Source organism: Nerophis lumbriciformis, linkage group LG12 (genome assembly GCF_033978685.3).
Source record: "Nerophis lumbriciformis linkage group LG12, RoL_Nlum_v2.1, whole genome shotgun sequence".
Lineage (NCBI taxonomy): Eukaryota > Metazoa > Chordata > Actinopteri > Syngnathiformes > Syngnathidae > Nerophis > Nerophis lumbriciformis.
In genome coordinates, this window is record NC_084559.2 from 36,372,358 (window position 1) to 36,385,214 (window position 12,857).

General features: G+C 38.8%; 1 protein-coding gene across 1 annotated transcript in view; it reads left to right on the forward strand.

The window, feature by feature from the left end:
- The window catches only part of iqgap2 (IQ motif containing GTPase activating protein 2), a 95,066-nt gene that overhangs the window by 52,411 nt on the left and 29,798 nt on the right, over positions 1 to 12,857 (forward strand). Inside the window, exons 5-14 of the mRNA XM_061986533.2 lie at positions 1,094 to 1,170; positions 7,592 to 7,659; positions 7,781 to 7,894; positions 8,454 to 8,632; positions 9,839 to 9,926; positions 10,629 to 10,792; positions 11,063 to 11,150; positions 11,235 to 11,398; positions 11,513 to 11,673; positions 12,733 to 12,857. Of these exons, the coding sequence (XP_061842517.1) occupies positions 1,094 to 1,170; positions 7,592 to 7,659; positions 7,781 to 7,894; positions 8,454 to 8,632; positions 9,839 to 9,926; positions 10,629 to 10,792; positions 11,063 to 11,150; positions 11,235 to 11,398; positions 11,513 to 11,673; positions 12,733 to 12,857 (1,228 nt within the window). The remainder of the gene's footprint in view (positions 1 to 1,093; positions 1,171 to 7,591; positions 7,660 to 7,780; positions 7,895 to 8,453; positions 8,633 to 9,838; positions 9,927 to 10,628; positions 10,793 to 11,062; positions 11,151 to 11,234; positions 11,399 to 11,512; positions 11,674 to 12,732) is intronic.

The window sequence follows — 12,857 nt, forward strand, 5'->3', positions numbered from 1 at the left end:
GGGTCATTTAAATAAATGCTGTGCTGTGTTCACTTCAATGTACAATTCATGGTCATTGACCTGAACTAGATACGTTGTCCACAAAGTTGCAGCAAAAATATTGTCCGATGTTCAAAATTGATTGGAAAACACCCTGCGGGCCAGATTTCTTATTTAAATTCATGCGTCTCGCGGGCCTAATGGGGGTCGTAGTTTGGACACCCATGATATAGGTCCTTGGAAAATGTGTTCTTACATTATCCGTGTGTGTAAACCGGGATACATGCAAGTGTAACACAGTACATCAGCTAATGAGTACTGGGGTTGTACATGATCTGATAATACACAATTTTTTTTTCTTTAACCTTTATTTAACCAAGAAAAGGCCCATTGAGATTAAAAACCTATTTTTCAACGGAGTCAATTAATTCATAAAATGTACACCAAACATAAAAGATTTGCAGCCATTTTTCCAGGCTTGGAAACATAAAGACTATAAGAGCAGTTGTATTTTTTTGCTTTTGCTTCAGTTTTTACTGATGCATTTTTTCTATGAATTTATTTTAGATATGTGCACTTTTTACTTGTATTCCCAATGTTGTAAATGATGCAAAGGGATTCAGGCTGAAGTTACCAACAATAATGTCATTTTTGTCAGTAAGTCAAGTTCCGTTGTTTAAAAGATTACTTCATGCAGCGTTTTAAATTATAGGGGAACAGATGCTTTGAACAGTTGCTGTTATTATTTTCTAGAATTGCTTTCTGAAAACGCCTCTGTGACATATAGACAAGTGGAAATGTGCATGGTGACTAATTATTGTGACATTTAAGAGTGGAGAAAAACCCTTCATCAGTGTCGTAGCATGTGACTTTGTTTCATGTTTTGATAGTCTATTTGGGATCATGTTTGTCAGAGAAGACAGAGTTCTTTGTGTGCAATGCAATGTTTTATGTAACTTGCTTATGTGACACAATAAAACAGAACAGTTCGAGGTCCTATTAATTGCCTGGCTCTTAACTTACTCATAAAAGTAAATGAATAATGTTTGGTTTGCCCCTGACTGGTTCAAATATGGACCCTCAGCCACAAGTCACCTGTGTGGTTTTCTTTCAGATATTCTACCCGGAAACAACCGATGTGTACGATCGCAAAAACATGCCCAAGGTGGTATACTGCATACACGCACTGAGGTAAGAATAAAAGGTTTTCTAAGGTGCTGTCTTAGTAGCTTTTCATTCTCGACAGCAAAATAAGTCAACTACAGTGCACCTTGTATTCAAAGTGAGCAAAAGTGCAGTCTTGTAGTTTGTTTATACAAAGGCAGGATGTGCTACTCTCAAACTTGCCACACCCATTGTATCTACTGAGATATTTTCACTTCAGGAAAAGCAAACTAAAGGACCAGACTAAGACTAAAAGTAAGCAGTGACTGTGGTAGATTGCATGCAAGTAAAGCTGATAACTTGCAATAAGAATGTACTAAAGAACTGTCTATGGCAGGGATTCCCAAACTGGAGTTCAGGGACCCCCAGCGGTTCGCACACCAAAAGTTGGGGGAACAGATGTTTTTCTTTTAAAGGGTAACTGCACTTTTTATTTTGGAATTGTGCCTGACTTTTGCAATCCCTGTATGAGAAAATAATGTATTGTAAATTGTAAATAAACGTTAGTAAGAAGTTGCGAACAATGCAGGTAATGGGGATTCGATCTATTCTAGTTCTAAACAAGAAATATAAACTACGAACATAATAAACCAATCATTTACTGTACAATGTCTGCTCTCACTGAGATGTCGACTGATGGGATGTTTATATCTTTCAGCAGAAAGGATTATCTTGTCGTATCTTCCTTGCAACTTCGGGTCTAAGTTGACCAACTTTTCATCTAATGCCCAAAACTTTCCACGAGGGATGCATGATCTATAATCTAGCACCAACTTTCACCATTTCAGAGGCGATGCAGCAGCTCAATAGAGAGCCACAGTAGCCACGTTGCCTCCGCGATCAAGGCGCCATGTTACTAAAAATTGTTCCTCGTCGTTAGCTCTTAAAATAATCACGTCGCTAATACTTGGTTAATATGCAGGTCACGGCCTGTAAGTGGAGTATTGTTGGCCGTTGTTGGATGTTTTTAGAGGGCTTTATAGGCGGAATAGATGACTCCCATGAGTGAGCAGTCTACAGTACTACTGGTCATTTTTCACAATTTAGACTTCACAAAAAAGAAACAATGTGTGCTCTTGACTCAAATAAGGGTTGTGAATGAGAGGCACATTACAAAAAAAGTGCACTTACACTTTGAGTAATACATTATATAATGACCCCTCATTAGAAAGTACATAACTATGATTATGATTGAAGATAACTCTCACTTACATTAGAGTTAGTGAATGCAAAACTCACATTACTCTGACACACCAGATAAATGGCTCACTATGCTTGAGACAAACTCAGTGCAAACCGCTTTTGCAGATAAAAAAAAACACAAGATAAGTTGCAACGGCCAAAACGGCTCAGCTTAGAGAATATAAGAAAAGTTCTATGGAGTCAGGTTTTATTGAGAACAATGACAGAAGGCCAGACATTGCCGTCTGTTTTTAGGTGCTTGAAGATAAGTCCATGAACCCAAGGTTTGAAGGGGAACTGCACTTTTTTTTGGAATTTTGCCTATTGTTCACAATTATGAGCGACAAAAAAACATGTTTTTTTTGTTTTTTGGGGGGGATTTTAAAGATGATAAACGCTTGAAAGATGCGGCTAATGAGATTAACCGTTGCAACATTTTACATAGAAGTTGTTAGTAAATATACACTATATTGCCAAAAGTATTTGGCCACCTGCCTTGACTCACATATGAACTTGAAGTGCCATCCCATTCCTAACCCACAGGGTTTAATATGATGTCGGTACACCTTTTGCAGTTATTACAGCTTCAACTCTTCTGGGAAGGCTGTCCACAAGGTTTGGGAGTGTGTTTATTAGAATTTTCGATCATTCTTCCAAAAGCGCATTGGTGAGGTCACACATTGGCCTGGCTCTCAGTCTCCGTTCTAATTCATCCCAAAGGTGTTCTATCGGGTTCAGGTCAGGACTCTGTGCAGGCCAGTCAAGTTCATCCACACCAGAGACTGTCATCCATGTCTTTATGGACCTTGCTTTGTGCAGTCATGTTGGAAGAGGGAGGGGCCCGCTCCAAACTGTTCCCACAAGGTTGGGAGCATGGAATTGTCCAAAATGTTTTGGTATCCTGGAGCATTCCAAAGTCCTTTCACTGGAACTAAGGGGCCAAGCCCAACTCCTGAAAAACAACAACACACCATATTCCCTCCTCCAACAAATTTCACACTCAGCACAATGCAGTCCGAAATTTACCGTTCTCCTGGCAACCTCCAAACCCAGACTGGGCTATGAGATTGCCAGATGGAAAAGCGTGATTCATCACTCCAGAGAACGTGTCTCCACTGCTCTATAGTCCTGCGGCGATGTGCTTTACACCAGTGCATCCCACGCTTTGCATTAGACTTGGTGATGTATGGCTTAGCCATGGAAACCCATTCCATGAAACTCTTTGGGTACTGTACATGGGCTAATTGGAAAGTCACATGAAGTTTGGAGCTCTGTAGCAACTAAGTCGGCGACCTCTTTGCACTATGCGCTTCGGCATCCGCTGACCCCTCTCTGTCAGTTTACGTGGCCTACCACTTCGTGGCTGAGTTGCTGTTGTTTCCAAACTCTTCCATTTTCTTATAGTAAAGCTGACAGTGGACTTTGGAATATTAAGGAGCAAGGACATTTCACGGCTGGATTTGTTGCACAGGTGGCATCCTATGACAGTTCCACGCTGGAAATCACTGACCTCCTGAGAGCGGACAATTCTTTGTCAAATGTTTGTAGAAACAGTCTCCATGCCTAAGTGCTTGATATTATACACCTGTGTCCGGACCAAGTGATTAGGACACCTGATTCTGATCATTTGAATGGTTGGCCAAATACTTTTGGCAATATAGTGTATAATGTAGTAACAGACACGTTCAAACTAATATGTACAATATTTAGCGTATTTTGGTAATTTTGAGCAATACCGAAACTTCTTTCCTCTGCATTTATTTCTGTTTCCATTGCAGCGCATTTCGGACGTCCGGCAACAAATGTGTGTTCCTACTTTCCATAAAAAAAGGGGGGTGTGTTATAACCATGGCAGATATGTTAATAGACAACAAAGGCGACTATTTTTGAACAAATAAGGATTCACAACCTCATCTTATTGAACCTGAATATACTGAAGATGAATGAACTGCTGCTTCTAGAAGCGAGCATGAATAAAAGGGTGAAGCGTTGGAGCAGATGGAGCAGATGGAAGCCGAGAGAGTGAGGTTGGCGTGACTTTGGCCATGCCAAAATAAATGTTGCACTTACCCAAATCGACTGCCATTGTGAAACGGTCCAATACAAACCGCCAAGACCACCTCGAAAAAATGAACAGGTATCATTAGAGGTAAGAGAAACAATCGATTTTCGATGCATCGCAATTCGGACATGGACGATCATTAAATCGCTTAGTAAACGTCAATATCCCTAATCGATATATTTATTTTAAATAAAGTAATGCAGACAGTTCTAAAATTTGGTTGACATCGAGCCACCTCACCAAGAGATCCGACCAGCTCCTTTTGCACACATTTTCATGAATTCAATAAATGTGATGGGAATTCCTTTAATTTTTAACTATATATAAGTTAATTATTTTTATTTTTACAAATGCACAGTTTTTAAAAGTTGCAAGTGATGAACGCTTTTTTAGTGAAACGAAAGCTATGGTTCCAAAAAGTTTGAAAATCCTAGTTCTATGGTCTTGATGGTTTCAACAAGGTATTTGCAGTCAGAGCAGGGTTAAGATTGTTTACTGTAGAATCTTGACTGTAGAGAAGTGATATGAAACAATGTTGTGTTCAATTATACACTGCATTACAGAGTTCTCAAGTTTCATGTTCTATTTAACCTAAATATTATATTTGTCACAAATGATGGTTATTTAAGTAAGCAGTATTTTTCCTAAGATCAGTTTTGTCAGTAGAAGTCTATGACATATACATTTATTTTCAGGTCATGACTTGTGAAGTGTCATTTTATCTGTTTGACCATCTGGTCAGCCTAACAGATTTACGGAGAGATTACGTGAACTGCTTGGATTGTGTCTCTGTTGTAGTGTTTCTGTCAGGTCCTTTGAGAGTTGGTTTCCTTCCCAACTTATGCACACACAACTTTTTCCTTCCTCTGAGTCCAGCCGGACTCCCACAGGGCTGCCCTGCTTGCTCGGGCAAAAACACGTGTGCACATAGAGGCAAAGCAACAGATGTTTGCAGCGTGTCGGAAATATGTCGTACAACAACAATGTAATATGAAGAAAAATGTCTTACAGTTGAACAGATGTTGCTGGTGTAAGAGTAAGGGTTGGATTTTTAAAGGGAAAAAAAAGCACTTTGCGGTGTTCAGCGAGTGCCATTTGGACCCCAGTTTATTCTTTAATGGCCTGCAACATATTCCAATAATACAATGAAATAAACATGGCCCTGCATGACAACATTACAAACAATTAGGCCCACACTTAATATTTATATACAAGACTTATGCAAATAATTTGAAATGTTATCAATAGTGCTGTCAAATATATTTTTTGAAAAATGTGGTTAATCTCACTTTTGAGATGTGATTTAATCGTAATAAATTACTTGATTGCATTATTGACCCCAATATTAGAACATTTTAAAAATATTTTCATTGAATGTATGTCATTAATGGCTCAAAACTTGTCAACAGTAGCTATGTGCACACGGACACAATCGGAACAAAAATACTTCATGTAAATACGCCATTTCGGAATATTCCTACCCGATCACACACGTTCGGGTCAAAATTTCATTCCGATCGAGACGGGTGGTTTATGCCCATAGTCATTCAGATTGGAGCGCATGAAAACACTTTTTCAGAAATTTGGGTTGAAGATCCTTACTGCGCATGTCTTTGACGTCAACGAAACTTTGGTGGTGGGCGGGGGCACTAAATTTAATAGTCTCGGAATGAAGCAATTGTCTTGCTGCTGTCTCCCCCTATTCAACATGTACATAAGTAATGTTACATACTGTTGAGTTTTTTGCTTTGAAACTGAGACTAGCAAAATAAAAAGTACGGTCTGGAGTGTCATGTGTCTATGTAAAAATATGAGGAATCCAGTTGTCTCAACAAACTGTTATATTCACAACCCTACAGCTACTCTCAAGTGCTAACTGCTAGCCTCAGGTACGTACACAGAATGTCGTAACATGAAGACGCGCGGCAACTTATACATATCACCAGTTGGAGAGCACAGAACAGCTCCATTTCAAAAAGAGAGGTAAAACAAAAGTAGTAAACAGAAGGAAAAATTAATACCGTGACGTCACACAAGCAAAAATGCACAGAGCCACATTTGTTTACAGCGGAAGTCACTGCTTCTTGTTCTTCAGCACCTGCAGTGAGCGAACTCCTTCAAAAGATGGCGCCATACCATAAACAATAACACCTTTCTGTTTACGGTATATGGTGCGCATGTCAAAATAAAGTAGCCAGATTTAAAGTTTGATGCATGAAAACCCATGTCATAATAAAAAAAAAAAAATTAGGATCCATGCATACTGTAACATTCTAATCCGAATTATGATCAGATTAAATACATTTTGCCTGTGTACACATTATCTAGTCCAATCGGGGTGTATTTTGAAGTGATAGTTGCCACCGAACAGACCAGTCGGAGACTTCTCACTAAACTTTGCACTAGCCTATGCATTGACCTGATCACTGACCGTAGAGCAACCCACATTGTACAGGAGTTTGTGCGCTCAAAATAAATTGGTTAATCTATGATTAAACGCATGAGTTAACTTGTTAAATTTGACCAATAAAAACTATCATACAAATAACACAAAGCAGAGCTGTAGGCCTGTATTTCAAAATTGATGACATTTAATTGTTTTGCTGAACTAGTCAGGGTTGATTTTTGCATGTAAACAAAGAAAACGGTTTTAAGTAGGTCAAATTGATCAGATGATTATGTCAATCTCCTCCTCTCAGTCACCTTCACTTATTTTAGTCAGCTGATTCGGTTTGTCTCTCAAATGGACTTAAAACCGCCTGTGGTCACAAGGACAAAGGGCATTTTTGTGTGTACACACACACTGATCAAAGTGCAGTACACCGCTATTGTTTGAGTTTCTCTTCTTTAAGTATCTATAATTCATTACCACTTATCAGGTACCTGCAGGGGATGAATGTTTGATGAAGTTTCCAGTCACCTGCCTGTTGAATTCATGCTTTAGCAGTGTACAAATTTATGTGGTTGCTGTCAGATAGTGCTTGTTGACTCTTGAGCCAACACTACCTCCCTGTGGTGTTGTGTGATATGTGCAAGAGTACAAAGAAAACGATAGGAGGGTGTCAAGAATAATCTCTATTAGAAGGAAAAAAACAACAACGTTTAACTCTTTCTATTTCCTAATGTCGCCGCAGCTTTTTCTAAGCTTCTCAGAAGTTTCTAAAGTGGTAATGCTAATCTTACACACACTGTTGTTTGTTTCAGCTTGTACTTGTATAAACTGGGAATTGCACCACAGATCCAGGATCTACTAGGAAAAGTCGCTTTCACAGGTAAAACAGAACTATATTTTTTACAGTTGAAAAATTATGAATTGCTGCCTTTCACCACTTTCCAATGCAATGGTTCGAATTACTCATGCACCTGCCTTATGGACCTGTGTTTGTCTTCCAGAGGAAGAGATCAGTAACATGAGAAGTGAGCTGGAAAAGTATGGTATTCAAATGCCTGCTTTTAGTAAGATTGGAGGAATCCTGGCCAATGAGCTCTCAGTGGATGAAGCAGCATGTAAGTCATCTGGCATATCTACAGTAGTAGCGATGTGACGTTCACCAACGAGTCCAATCTTTTGAATGTCTCTTTCAATTGAGCGATAAGAACCCATTCGCCGTGGCGAGCTTGTCATAAAGAAAACTAATAAGGATGCCTTTTTTGCGTTGATTGTTTTGATAATTGACCTAGTTTAGGTGTACACACACCAGATAGGGACTATAATTTTGTATTCACTTAATTTATATATAGTGCATTTTTCCATTCTGGTTATTTTTAGTTTATTTTTTATACACAGACTATTCTAGATCAGTTATTTGCAAGCTATTTTTATTCTGTATCATTAAAATATTCGCTTAGAAGATATTCCTGTAAAGTAGATTAGCATAAAGTATATCCGTTAGCCTGTATAGTTTTTATTGTGCCACAAAGTTTCTTAGCTGAGAGAAAATAAAAAATAACGGCGGTCAAAGCATTGGGAGAAGGTTTATGGAATCCAGAGAGCCATAAATCACATCTCTATTATCCAGATGTGTAGAAGTTGACACTTACCATTTATTGTTGCTTTTGTCCTTAGTGCATGCTGCTGTGTTTGCCATCAATGAGGCGGTAGACAGGGACCAGGCATCTGTAACGATGACAGCTCTGAAAAATCCAAACGCCATGCTAAGGCACACAGGGGATGATCTGGCTCAAGACTATCAGGACATGCTAAGCCAGGCCAAGACACAAAAACGGGATCTGTCCTCAGGCAATGTAAGAGAAGAACACACGTTCTGTTTATCGGTGTAAAAACTACTGAGACATGAGATGTAACTTGCAAAATGTCTGCTACAAGTTATGTCTGACATTCTAGTTATACTACCTATACTTGCACACCTCTGCTAAGAATTGCTTGGATTTGAATGATGTCACGTCCGGCTGACGTCCAGCTCACGAATATGCGTGGTAGTCAATCAGCGTCTTTTCTCAATGGGGACTAGGTGTCATTTAGACTTTATCGAAGAAAAATGCCCTTATGCTTGCGTTGTTTTCGGCTGTACGAACCGTTCAAAATGCGAAAAGGATAAAAGTTTTTTCACAGTTCTTCAATCAAGGACAGGAGAGTGTAAGAGTTTACAAAAGACAACAACAAAAATGGCATACACTCCAGTACAAGGGAGCAAAGTCCAAGTGACGACTTCGTTAAAGGTCCGTTTGATAAATTTTTTATATACTTGTTTTGTATATCCCATTGTTATCTTGACATTATTTTTATTTACATTTTTCATAAAGAAAAAATTGGAAAGATACTTTTATGCTTCTCTTCTTGTTTGTACACAAAGTGTCAAAGTTTTTCACTTCCGGGAAGATGTGACATAACGGCATACAAGCAATAGGCAACTTTAAATTGCATGTCATGCATTATTCTCTGAGAAGTTCAACATAATGTTGACCAATGCCCAGCCATTTGATAATTTAGATACACACCTAAAAATTAATATGTTCTGACTTGGCCTTTTCCTCACCCCTTTTATAAAGGCGAAAAAAGATCATAAAAAGACATTAAAGTAGAACTTCCTCAGCAGTGTAAGTGTTTATTAATTTATTTGGCTTTCTCTACTAATAACCACAGAGAATAACACCCTTTTATCAACTTTCAGAGTATTTTTTGCGAGTACGACATCTCGACTTTGAAGTTGCCGGAGCAGATGGTTCCAATTGCATCAACCGTAGTGGCCCAGAAAATCTTTGCCCACACCTACTTACTCCAAAGGCCTTGCCAGCACATTCCAGCTGCTGCAGTGTCAGCTGTACTTACCAAACATTAACACTCTGCGCCAGAAGGCAGCTCATCCCCATTTGCTTTACGAGCACACCGCGATCATTGGGGATTTCACAGGCTTGAAACTCTGTTAAAATGAGTTGAAATTAATAATTGTGGCATGCTCAAATAATAATTGTGTTTTATTCTTATACTAGTATTCCTTGGTATCTACTGAAGAAAGAGATGTTTACGAAGAGCTGCTGACCCAGCAAGAGATTCAGAGCTGCATTGACTTTGTCAACAGTAAGAAAATAGACTCAGTCAGTGCTGATACACAAAGTACACACATTAACACACCACATTTTAGCAAGTCAACATGTTGATTCCACAGGATTCATTGATTCAGTTCTGATTTAAATATAAATGCAATGTGCAAAAGTTTATAGTGAACACATACAGTACAGGCCAAACATTTGTACACACCTTCTTATTCAATGCGTTTTCTTTATTTTCATGACTATTTACATTGTAGATTGTCACTGAAGGCATCAAAACTATGAATTAACACATGTGGAGTTATGTACTTAACAAAAAAAGGTGAAATAACTGAAAACATGTTTTATATTCTAGTTTCTTCAAAATAGACACCCTTTGCTCTGATTACTGCTTTGCACACTCTTGGCATTCTCTCAACGAGCTTCAAGAGGTAGTCACTTGAAATGGTTTTCACTTCACAGGTGTGCTTGAAGGTCATCGAGAGAATGCCAAGATTGTGCAAAGCAGTAATCAGAACAAAGGGTGGCTATTTTGAAGAAACTAGAATATAAAACATGTTTTCAGTTATTTCACCTTTTTTTTGTTAAGTACATAACTCCACATGTGTTCATTCATAGTTTTGATGCCTTCAGTGACAATCTACAATGTAAATAGTCATGAAAATAAAGAACACATTGAATGAGAAGGTGTGTCCAAACTGTATTCCAACTGTTTTGTTTTCTTCTGCAGTCCAAGCAGCAGTGAGGCAGGTCAATCATGCAGTGTGTATCCAAGATGAAGCTGCTCTGTTGGCTGCACTGAGGTCGAAAGCTCTGGCCCTGCTTGGTGTACAGGACACAAACCGCAGCTGGTACCTGGAGCAATTTGCCGTCTATTGTCAGCATAAAGCCAAGGTAAACTTGGACACCATGTATGGAACTGGAAAAGAAGTGGAAATTGTTTATTCTATATTCGGTTCATGGGTAGCAACAATGAAACTCAGCACTACCAACAATAATCAAATGTTTTAATTTTCAAGCATACTGTACTTCATATTGTAGACAGTAAAATAATCACAACTGACGAAGAAAAACATTAACTTCTGTAACATCAGATAAAACAAATGCTCTATATATTTGTCATTGTCATTTGCATATTGGAATCACTATTTTAATGTTCTGCAGGATGAAGGAAAGGCTGTGCTGGTAGACAAAGAGGAGATTCAGAGAGTTGTCAACTCTTGCAATGACTTTGCTGAGGCAGAGAGACGAAGTAAGCGTTGTCTTGAGACTTTTATCCGGCAACAAAATCTGTCTGTGCTAACATCATAATGTTAAACATGATCCTTTTAATTAGAACTTGAAGCAGTTTCCTCAATCAATACTGCCATTCGTCTTGGAGATGCATCTGAGACGGCCGAGGAGCTCATGAACCCCGAAGCCCAGCTTACTATTGTTTACCCAACAGCTGCCAATCTGTATCAGGATGAGCTTTTTAGTTTGCAGCTGCAAGGGGGACGGGTAGGATATGATACCATCATGGTTGCTATTATTTGATCAACACAGACCGTTTGTCTGTGTGGTACATGCCTTGTGGTCAAGGGTCACCTCCTGCATTTCTCCTTTACCGTTTAGGCCGGCCTGAGTCACGAAGAGTTGAGTGTAGCTGTGGAGATGCTATCAGCAGTCGCTGTGCTCAACGAGGTGCTGGATACCAAAGATCCACAGGCTGTGATTGAGCAACTAACAGACTCTCCTCTGGGCTTTACGAACATGGACCAAGAGTACTTGAACAGGTACCTTTGTGTTAGTAGATCAAATGCAACACACCTACTCAGAGCATATTTTATTTTTTGTACACGCTGCTAAACATACACCGACTGATGTTTAGCCTCAACGGCTTCAAATATATTTTTCTTTAGTGCGGTGCGCCTTGACTGAGTCTGTTTTAGCTTGGAACGCTCCAAACAAATGTGCATGCTTTATTTTCTACGCTAAAGAGGTTATGTTTTCACCAGTGTTTGTCTGTTCGTGTTACGGTCCCTGTGTCGTGGTCTAGTCTAAAAAGGATGCATAACATAAAAGTTGTATGCTTTGGACTTACTTATTCTTACTGAACAGTTTATTTAAAAAAAAAAAAAAAAAGGAGTGCTAGTACAAATTATAGTGTTGCTAATACAGCGAGTCCCGGCAACTTATGCGGGTGCGCGGTGAACATCTGGACTGGCAATCCGAGAGAGAACCCCCCAAAATCCACGCAGAAGTTAATGGGAAATGTAGTTTATTTTAAGACCAGCCAACGCAAAAGCGCCAGAAAAAACCTACACTTTCCAAGTTTTCGTTTGATGCCATCATATATCACGTCATTATTGTGTAGATTTTGAAACCCCAATACTGTGATAACTCAAAAATCAATACTGTTAAATCCCTAGTATAAACACTTTGTAGGCCTTAACAAAAGAAAAGACTGGCACATTCAACATAATGGCCAAGACTCCTTCCTGGCTATGGCAATGCTCTGTAGTCTATTCACTAATGTACTGCCATGTAATGGCTTATAATTGCAACTGCATGTAAAGTCACTAAATCTGTACATAACAGAAGTGTAATTAAAAAAGATAACTGGACAGCACTGCTGAAATGTTAAATTAAAAAAAATTATTATTATTATTTTTTTAAATATTTATTACACATCTGAACAAACACAATATAACTGAACATTGGTATCATTGAGTGTGAGTGGGAATTAGTATCGATTCAAACGTGAAAAGGTACCCATCCCTATATTTATTTGGTGTCTATTTTTTTTTATTTTTGAAGCATTTGTCTAACCTCTACTTGGTTCACTTCATAAGGTATGCTGACACTCTTATCGAAGAGCGGGTGGAGACACTTGCCAAAAGACAAGAGTTCCTTACCTGGAATGATGTTCAAAAGTGCATCGACGAAGTCAACATTAAGGTCCAGGAAGAGCATGAAC